This window comes from Haliotis asinina, chromosome 1, assembly GCF_037392515.1.
Source record: "Haliotis asinina isolate JCU_RB_2024 chromosome 1, JCU_Hal_asi_v2, whole genome shotgun sequence".
Classification (NCBI taxonomy): domain Eukaryota; kingdom Metazoa; phylum Mollusca; class Gastropoda; order Lepetellida; family Haliotidae; genus Haliotis; species Haliotis asinina.
The window spans coordinates 51,997,258-52,008,008 of record NC_090280.1 but is presented as its reverse complement, the minus strand read 5'-3'; the positions used below and the strand labels follow the sequence as shown (position 1 = coordinate 52,008,008).

Here is a 10,751-nt window from a genome sequence, read left to right as displayed (position 1 = left end):
AGTAGTCCGTATTTAGGACGAGATTCAAAGATGACTGACTGATCTCCAACCAAGGCCGACACCTGCGACTGGACTCGATCAGGTCAGTACAGACCCAAGTGTCTATGGCCTTCATCAGCCAGCTAATTCATTCTATGTACAGACGATGCAACGCGTTCATTGATGCCCATGGAGGCCCCACAAAGTACTAACTTTGGAGTATCTCAATGGTACCATTTTTGGGGATTTTGTTTGTGTGAACTCTAAATGTGATTTCCGAAAATTTGTTAACCATAGTTGTCAAGTCAGAACTCAATCCCACGTTTTGATTGATAATTAGAGTTAATTAAAATGTGTGCTTCAATGGGCCGCTATCGGGGGACATTTCTTTTGTGGTTCAGTATATTATCTCAGTTGATCTCTTTAGTGAGATTACAAAACTTCAAGCAGAATAATGAAGTTTTCAGAATTCACATGGCACTGATTCTACTTGTATCAAAGACTGTCTGTGAATACTAATGTGAACCACTGTCTCTTCTTGCCGTGGCAGGAGCACTGAGATGGCTGAGTGATTAAAGCGGTCGCTCGTCACGCCGAAGACCCGGGTTTTATTCCCAACATTGTTACCGTGTATAAAGCCCATTTCTGGTGTCAATCGCCGTGACCTTTCTGGCATATTGTTGAAATCGGCGTAAAACTAAACTCACTCGCTCACGACAGCACATTAGAGTCATTCAGTCATCTCCACCGCTTTCTGAAACAGTGCCCTGGTCATGCAAGTTTGACAGTGATGACTTTTAAATATGTTAGAGCCCGGGTGAAATGAACACTGCCGATATTGTCCGATTGGTTTGCTAGTTGTCCTGACATGAAGATTGTTGGCAGTAGATGATATTTTAGTGATGCCATATGCGTGTTATAATACATTACAGACTAAAGACCTGTATGGTATGCATGGTTTATTACAAGATGGGGTGGAAAATGATATGTCGACAACACGAGTCTATGTGGAACACCCATCTGAAATAGAGGAGAAACACATGGTTTGAGTAATCAAGCTTTAAGTAAACGGTACGCAAGTCCACAGACATTCAAAGTAAATTAAAACTCTCCAACATTTATAATCGTAGAATGTGTGTCTTTTTGATGTGTGGCTAGATTTCCTAAATTACTAACGGCGAAAGGGAAGATGTAACGTCCAGATGTAATATCCATGCAGGAAGCAAATGTACTGTAAGTCCCCATGGTCCCTAGTATGGTGATCTACCTTCAGTTGTTAGTGATATATAGGCCGTATTTAATATTGTCTTGTCCAAATAGTGACATTAGTTTTAACTTCCCACTCTAGTTTTAAATTGTAACTGTGATAATCTAGTTGTTTTACTGTCCTGTGACGACCTATATTCCATTTCATTATAAAATGTTCTGGTCACGATATGGCTGAAATATTGCCTATGTGACGTTGAATATTAACTCACTCACTCACTTTAAGTAAACATGATGGTTTCCATTCTCAGATCATCCAGGGGGTTAATCTCTATCGTCTCCTAATACAAATGGGTGTCGTAATCAGTGGATGTCTCTTAGCGAAGCACAGAATGGTAAAGGAATATTGAGTAACAAGGAATGTAATAAACTTACTTGTATGTCAAATTAGTGTTACGAAACATGTTTAAGAACTCATGTCTTACACTCGCTAGGAAATAAAAGAATTGTGTGTTTTTGACTCAGCAATATTCCAGTCACGTGGAACCTCTGTGCATGATGTGTTACTAGTGAAGCAGTGTGAAATGATTATATTTCTAGGTATGCATGCTTGTTTCGGTTTATGTCATTAATGCATACGTGATGACATACATGTTCAGCATGAGATAAGGAACTTCCAGAAGGGTATATGCTGTGTTTATCACCTGTGGTCGGCGAATGTACCCTATTTCTAGTACATTCAGTATATCTAGTACCTAGCCAGTGTATATCTAGTGTATATCCAATTTATTTCTGGAGTCTATCCAGGGTTTATCTAGTATCCAGTGTACATCTAATATATATCCGGCCTGTGGTTAGTATATACGTTTATCTAGTATATATCCAGTGTATATCTAGTATATATCATGTCTAGATCAAGTATTTATCCAGTGTATATCTAGTGTATATCCAGTGTATATCTGGTATATCCTGTCTAAATCTGGTATATATCCGATGTACAGCTGGTGTATATCCAGTGTGTGGCTAATACATGTCCACATGTATATCTAATATATCTACCATGTATATCTAGTATTTATTACATGTATATCTACGGTATGCCCAGTGTTTATTTAGTGTATATCTAGTGTATATCCAGTGTAATTCAGTTGTATAGGTACTCACAGGTGCCAGAGGGTGTGGTGCAGACAGCGTGGTCGCCGAATTTGGTGCAGCACTTATTCTTAGGACAATCACTGTGAACCTGACACCCGCGAGTTAATGGAGAGGTACATGTTCCTGAAACAAAACAGTTTGAATGTCAGCCATGATACATGTACACAGCACGTAACTGTCCATAACGTTGTTTGTTCTTTCAAACATGAAATTCGATTTGGTTCTGAGCGCTCTTGTCAGAGCCACGCGTGAAAGGACCTGTAGCCACATGAAAATACACGTATACTTTAGCCACAGGACCATCCGATCACCAATGTACAGCAATGAATTCTGCTGAACAACAATGCAGAGCAATGAGGCCACCCGATCCACAATGCACATCAATGAGGTCACCCGATCATCAGTGTACAGCAACAGCCACACCGATCAACAATGTAGTGTCATGAAGATGCCTGATCAACAAAGTACCGCAATGATGCCCCCCGACCAACAATGTACAGCAATGAGACTACCCGATCAAGAACGAGGGGAAGTGAGGCCACCCGATCAACAATGTCTACCCCCTAACAACACGGCAACGGGTTACTGACCTTGATTTGAGTCGGGAGCGTCCTGGTTCGGTGTACAGGTGAAGCCCACTTCGCAGGCACACATGGCGTCGAGAGGGTTGTTGGTATTCGGGTTCAAGCTGCAACCTGGAACATGCATCATACAACTGAAACATTGTTTTCACAATCGCGACAAAATGCCAGTCGAACAGATATGAGTATTAACCTCAATAACTGTAAAATAAATTGAATGTGGGCTTCAGGATGGAAAGTCGTTAAACATTTTGGATTCATGTCGTAATTCGTGATGTTTTTCAAGAAACCCGTGGGATGTGACCAGCTGTTACACACATACATAGAACGTCATATTAGTGCATTTGGATGTTGTTTCTCTGCTCCCTTATTTATTAAATACTCTCGTATCTTTCTTCAATCTCATACTTAATAAACAAATCATGGCGTAGAGGCAGCGGTTCAATACACAATCTGGGGAGTAATACGGAATTTGACACCAGCATCCGTCTTGAGCCCCTGCATTACCATCCTAAGTTTACAAGGGTATATAATACATACCAGGATTCACAGGTAGAATAATGACAAGATAATATACGTAGATACTAACAACTATTTGACGTGAGTAACCTGGTTCAACTCCGCTTTAACAGTACGCCAGTCATGTCATGGCGGGTCTACTAAATGTGAAAGGAACATGCAAGTGTTCCATCCCCGACAGGTAATCTGAGTTTATTAGCAAAGCATTTGTTGATTGACCTTTAAACGCCATTACTGTAGGCAATTCGTGAGACAACATCTGCCTTTGTTTCCATAATTAAGTATTATCGGACATAGGAATATACCCTGTTGTTTCACATTTATATCTACAATTCATATAGTGAATGTGTGAAAGCTAGTGTGAAATATCTGTTAAACTAAGTTTGGCCTAACTATAGCCTCATTGGATGGGAGACAGGAAAAGTCAGAAAAGGACTTTATTGATGGGAGATTAGTAAAAAATGAACAATGGGTCCAATAGTCCAATAAATCCCAAGCTACTTATTTGGGACAGGCCATGGCTTTATGTAAATTAGTGTGCGTTAATAGTGTATTACAAAGGGCACTTTTTAAATGCCCATTTTGATAATATACTCAGCTTCATTATTAACAATAGCTGATGTAAAAATGATAACCTTAATTCTGAAATTATTTAGGATGCACCAGCCACGGAGTCTCACTATCACAATATGTACAAACAGTCAAACTGGGAAAGCAACAATCTACAAATAACAGCCAGTCCGGCCTATCTTCGGGGGGTCATGTCACTTATATGTTTTGAGACATTTAAAACGTTGCTTAGTTACGCCGTTCCATGAGTATCATACCTCAAGTTAAACTTTACGAGAGAAGGACACGTTAGAAGTTAAAACACAAGACAACGTACAATATACCTTAGAGATGACCACGTGTGCCTGAAGGCAGCGCGCGCCCGATTTTACGATTCTTTTTCTGGGTATCCAATTAGTCTGCATAAAAAATAAATGTTTCTCGTGCACATATTCTTCAGAAGTGACGAGGGCGGTAGGCCTTGGGGTTTTATTTTTAATTTTTCATAGAGAAAAGCTGACACACTATTTATTTTTTTACTGAGAAATACAGTTTGGAAGGTTTAGGACGAATTAATGAGTTGTAGATTCAGTCAAACTCGTTCATATATACACTCATTCTTATAGTGGACAAATGGATGATCGTGACATGGCAAAGTCAAAATTATGTTGTTTTAAATGGCAATAAAAATTGGCACAAATAACAGTGATGCGCCGAAGTCCGAGAAACATTTCACTTTTTAGTTTAGCCTTTCCCATACCATTGAGCGCAAAGTTAAGCCGATGTGAGTTATTTCGACATAAGCTATTTGCAGCTGAGTAATTTTAGGGATACAGAGTAACAGCCAAAAAAATTTTCTTTGGCACAGTGCTTTCGGTTGGAATGGTCCTTGTGATAGACGAGCGACCAAACTTACTGCTTTTCTCAAGGCCGTGAGGCGCACATACTCCCGTCGTACTTCCGGGAGACGTCTCCCTACAGCATTCGTGAGCTCGGCACTTGGCCCGGCTCATGCAGGGTTTGGGGGGACTGTTGCAGTACTGTGGGAAGAGCTCCCCTGAAACAAACGTTTCAATAAATGTTATCAAAGGCATGAAAGACGTCATCTTTATTTATTTCCGACAATGCATGGATGTGACGTCAGGTTGTTAGTGGCCGCTTCGAGAGATTTAACTATGCATCGATGACAGTGACTTAGTCCAACAGCATACGGCTGAAAAAGAGAAATTGTTCTATAAGTTACCCCATTGGCACGCGAGAGTTTCGTCTTTTACAACACGTGGGCGTAGCCCGAGATGCCACTATGCCTGTCAATCGAAAGCCAGGACAAATCGTTTTGTAACAATGCGAACCTCGAGTCGTGGGTTAGGTAACTGACATGTGCCGTGAGATTTCGGCGATGTGTTTAAAACAAAGAAGTTGGAAAATAAGTGCACCATTTCATGTCAAATGTGCCATCTTAGGTTGTTCAAGTTTTCAGAAATTAATTCTCAACCATGGAGGACGTGGAACTTTCATACCCTGTAGTAGTGATAGTCTGAATGACTGGAATGATGAAATCGATGATATTACACTTTCTCAAGTTGGTGAGTCTCTGGTTAAGGACCTAACTTTATCCCAGTCTTGGAACATTTTAGAAATGAGTGCAAGCGACCAAATTACAAATGTTTTAGAATGATGTTCATATTTCTTGCTAATTAAATTTGTCAACACTGTTCTTGTTTTTATGTTCTACGACATTTCTCCACTTCGAAACCTGTTTGCGATGACGTCATAGTTTTGGCACACGAAAGGGAGCAGGCATTATCCAATGACAATCAGTATGGTAAAACCATGCAATAACTAGCAGGTTACAACATGGGCAACATCAAAGAGACAGCCGCAAAGCCATGATACAAGAGCTATTACAATTAAGTGCACCGATTGTTTACAGCATTGATTTATCAATAAACCGACATTTTGTAATTGTGTGTTTATTTAAGCTAAAATGGTTTAACGAAAACACGGGCACTTTTATTCCCTGGCATGATATATCAACAGAACGTAATAGTTAGGGCAGGAAATATCTACTCACTCAACAGACAAACCCCTGCGGGAAACCATGAACTACGAACGCAGCACTGACCACTTGAACAGTAGGTGTCCGTCAGACAGTCACCGGAAACGCCCTGCTGGAAGATGAAGATACAGAAATAACAATAGGTACATGTAGGTACATATAGATGTATCATTATAGGTATATATAGATCTATTAATATAGGTACATGTAGACTGGTATAGGACGGCTGTTCTATCCTACAGAAGTGGTGAAAAGGCTGGCTTAATAAATGTACTATTTTTTATGCATCGTTCAAATTATAGAATTCTGTTGGTACTGTTATAAGGTCAAAATTGCATCCGTGATAACTGGCAGAAGGTTCGAACGCCAGGATTGTACATTTCCATAGTTGGTACAGAACTTGCTCCATCCTGTCCAGGCCAAAAGTAAACCTATGTGAGTATAGAACTCTGCCTTGTGTGATCCCATGGTAAGCCAGAGTGCCAGTACATGAATGCCATGTGTTAGTTAGGAGTCTCGGTCGTCAGACCACTCATTCCTAGATGTGGCAGCCCGGACGTTATAGGTACATAGAAAGTAAGAATATATGCTAAAAAACCGACGTGGCTCATACGATTTTCATGTGTTATGTTTAATACAATACAAATGATGGTAAGCATGTTCAAGTCCCCATCACATCTACTACCACATCACTCTATATGCAGGATGGTGGGGTAGCATCGTGGTCACAGAGTCCGCTCGCTCACCTGGGTTCGATTTCCCACATGGGTGCAATGTGTGAGGCCCATTTCTGGTGTTCCCCGTCGTGATATTGATGGAATATTGATAAAAAGCGGCATAAAACTTCACTCAGCCTCTCACTCCAAATGCGGCATAATACGAACGTGTTGTCCACTGTTGTGGCTATCTGGCAATGGGAGCTAATACTAGTATTTCACACCATCCCCAAAATTTGCAAACATTTCTCTGTAATTCTACTACGATTGTTATTGGTAGGGCAGTGACTATTTTACCAACGACTATTTATAAACGAGTAGGTAATTTATTACTCGCCCGTTGAAGATACTGCAGTTTAATATTTTCACTTCAATATTACACTGTGTAATACCGCTTGATGTATGACGGTAAAAATGGTTCAAAGTTTTGACGTCACAATGCTAATGTTGATGTCGCGATTTTACTAGACCTTGCTTGACTTGAAAGCTGAGAGGCCTCACACTGTAGGCAATTTCGCCGCAGTTTCTGTCAATTTATGTTGGCGAGTAATAAACAGAATACTGTGAAATACCATTTTCATTAAACTCGTTAAAGATTTAGTATCAAACTCACTTTCGCTCGTTTCATACGAAATCATTAACTCGTTTAATAAAAATGGTATTACTCGGAAGGTCGTTTAGCATCCTCCATATATTACCTGTCGTACAAACTGTATCCATCCAGTGGCAACCATCCTCTATATTTCCCCAGTCAGATTGTGAAATCATTCATTTCGCGTCACTTTGTGTAACTACAATCGACATATTTCAGCCATTTCATTAATTTCATGTCATCTATATGGGGTTTGCAAACAGGGTTTTGCGAGATGTAGCCGCTCTGAACACGGTAAGTGTCAGACAAACCGGTGAAAAGCTTCAAAGCCAGACTGAAGTGCAACTGTCGCTGCCACAATAGTTTTACCTGTTGGTAACAATAAGTGATGTTGAAATGACGGTCTACTTAAAACAATGTAGATTAAGTTATTGAGTGAAATTTCATAAAATGAGCAGTATATTGCCCCTCTTATTCAAAGAAATGACTAAATGTTTAGTCATTTCACGAAATGATTGATTTCACAATCTGACTAACATATATACGTACTGTTGATCAAATGTAACGAAGGTTCAACACTTACAGTGGTAGCAACAACGAGGACAGTTGTGAGGACCAGGTAGAGCTCCATGTTGACAAGTTTGGGACTGAAATGAAAGTCCCGTCCCGCGGCAGGTATTTCTACCCCAAATGAGTGATGGATTACCCTGGAGCACCTGTCACTCAAACCTCTATGTGTGTCACGTTATCACACATAACACTTCTAAGGGAGTTATTTCTATATCAACCCATCCCATTTGGGAATTAATTACGGTGTGATAAAGCTAATTAGTCCAACAGGGAAGTATACCACTGTATCTCATAATCACAATCATCTGTTTATTATAGCGTCAAAGCGTTTACATTATCTGAGATGGCGTTTTAATGAGAGAAAATCTATCCGAAATCCCACAAAGTAACAATATTTTGTTAAATAAAATGTGTTCTCAGTGACCTCAATATAACGTGTCATAATTTTCTTGTGAGAGTCGTTATAAATTAAAAATTGCGTGTTAAAGTCTTAGTATAGAATTAAAATAAATGTTTAAACATTTCGGCTGTCCTAAGACGACACGTCACGTCTTGTTACTGTGTGTTTTGTCACGTTGCATCCTGTCAAAGGGCCAGACTGACTAAACTACCAGTTCACTCAGGTCAAATGAACACAGATATTTGAATGTTCTTATCAAAGAAGGAAGACAAACTCCCACAAGAAAAATAAGAGAATATTTCCACTTTGTGTGAAAAATACTGTTTTTATCATCTTGTTATACATGATACTCTTTGCAGAACAATGTAATATTGAGTATCATGTGGACTTGTCAGGTCGCCGGATGAGTTAAACTTGTCATTTGACAAAACCAAACACAACAAAACATTTTAATGTATTGATTATATATTTTCATAAAAGGAATTCACGTACTTTCTTGGACAAGAAACATTATATATATTTTGTGTATTTTATCTATTTCGTACAAATTTTCAGAATCTTCTTTGAGAAAAGCACTTTATTAAAGTCGATTGAAACAAGCTGATAATATAGTGTTATTTCACCTGATCGTAAGCGTGATATCCAGTTTATATTTTCAGACAGTTTCTCACACAGACCCTGAATCGGATATACTTAATACAGCAGCCAATCAAGAAAGTCCCCGGGTTCCATTTTATCATATTTTATTGACAATGTTTTAGAATCGTTTCTTTCTGTAAAATATGGTCATTACGGGCACTAGGTGTTTGTCTAAATCCTTATGACAGCATTATGTAATCACCACACTTACAATACATAAGAATATTCGAGTATGATCGAAAAACAGATTGAAATAAATCTTCATTGATTTTATGCGACTAATACCTGCGAAGCCTGTTTATTATATCGTCGGGGATAGAAGCCACAAAATACACATTCCTGAAAAAAAATACGAAACCGCGTGAGGTTCGCCATTCATTGTAAACACGCCGGAAAATGACGTCATCATTTTCTTACCGACTCGTTTGACCATCAAGGGTTCGTCTTATCCTGTCAGCTTGTTTACGTCAATTCATTCACCTGTCAATCAAACTAAGTTGCCCAAGGCAACTGCAAGTGACGCATGTTCTCGCATGTATGCTTTTTCTGTTACATCTTCACAAACAGTTTAACCACTTTGTTGGCATGTCGCATTTCTAAATTTAATATTTTGGTACGTTTTGAAGGTAATGCTTAACAAGGATTATGGTTGTCACTTCCGGGTCAAAGTTTAACCCGTCTGTGACAGGTGATTTATGGAGCGTAGATCGGATGGCAAGTTTTTTCCGATTTCAGGTGATGAAATAGGTGTGTGTTTAACAAACAAAGAATGTGTGAACACATGATAAGTGTTTCCTATGTCAGGCGACGAAACAGTCATGTTGTTAAGGAAACAAAACACGTTTGTGAACACATGTAAATGTTTCCTATTGCACGCGATGAAAAAACTGTGTCTAGACACAAAGCATGTGTTTGAACACATGGTCGTGTTTCCTATTTCAGGCGAAGAAAAAGCTGTGTGTTCAAAAACAAAACACGTTGGTGAACACATGTGAGTGTTTCCTATTTCAAGCGACGAAAAGGATGTGTGTCCAAGAAGCAAAACACGTGTGTGAACATATGGACGTGTGGTGATTCACCTCCATCATGCAGGTTCCAATCAACCAGTCTCTGAAATGTACATATTTGAAACATACAAATTACACCATGTTTTTTGTAAAGGATCCCAGGAGGAGTGAGACATTCACATTCACTTATAGCTTTTATACCACAGAAATGGGTTGGTTGAAGAAAACATATTGTGGATCGGTGACTTTGAGACAGACTTCATCACAGAAGAATCGGAATTCGGCATCAAAATCAAACAAGACAGATATACATAAAATAAATTACCCATGGTATCCAATACTGTCAATCATTTATTTCTTTTCTTTTTTTATGTAATGAGTAGATTATTTACTTGTTTGTTTACACAACCAAGATTAGACTACAGCTCACGACCTCACACTCCGACCTTAAAGTACATGTACTATTTCATGCTCCGCGAATTCACTGCGCATGTGTTATGAGCGCAGCGCAGTATAACTGTTGAAACCACTTTTTCTCCCAGCTCCGGGGGAAAATTTGTGAATCGTTTGAACACCGACTTCGCAGGCGCGCGTTTTAAAAAACTTTATAGGCTGAATTGGCATTTGTGTCGGTAACTGCATACCGAAAGATTTCAGAATCTGCGAAGCTGTGTTTAACGTTGCATGTATGCATGCATAATAAACAGGCAGTGGTTCTGTGGACTGTTGGTTGGTTGAATCTGAACCTTTCCGACGACCTCCAGTAAACTACGACTGCA

The 10,751-nt window shown here is 39.3% G+C and overlaps 1 protein-coding gene across 2 annotated transcripts; it reads right to left on the bottom strand.

Annotated features, from left to right (window-relative positions):
* Nucleotides 1-921: 921 nt before the first annotated feature.
* Nucleotides 922-8,049, bottom strand: LOC137280308 (uncharacterized). Of its 2 annotated transcripts, none has more exons than XM_067811875.1 (6): nt 7,940-8,049; nt 6,064-6,160; nt 4,906-5,046; nt 2,931-3,035; nt 2,350-2,463; nt 922-999 (listed from the first exon to the last, which is right to left on the bottom strand). In XM_067811875.1, exons 1-6 carry the CDS (start codon nt 7,985-7,987, stop codon nt 983-985), a joined length of 522 nt encoding a protein of 173 aa, XP_067667976.1. In that variant the 5' UTR covers nt 7,988-8,049; the 3' UTR covers nt 922-982. The 2 variants fall into 2 exon arrangements, with proteins under 2 accessions (XP_067667976.1, XP_067667977.1); XM_067811876.1 differs by having other exon boundaries at nt 6,064-6,157; nt 7,940-7,989.
* Nucleotides 8,050-10,751: the final 2,702 nt, after the last annotated feature.

Bases quoted from the DNA above. Each gene is read 5' to 3' on its own strand.
- LOC137280308 (XM_067811875.1), bottom strand. From the start codon at position 7,987: ATGGAGCTCTACCTGGTCCTCACAACTGTCCTCGTTGTTGCTACCACT. The intron at 5,047-6,063 runs GTGAGTAGATAT...CGTTTGTTTCAG, and splicing joins CGCAGGGGTTTGTCTGTTGA to GGGAGCTCTTCCCACAGTAC. The intron at 2,464-2,930 runs GTCAGTAACCCG...GTTTTGTTTCAG, and splicing joins CGCTCCCGACTCAAATCAAG to GAACATGTACCTCTCCATTA.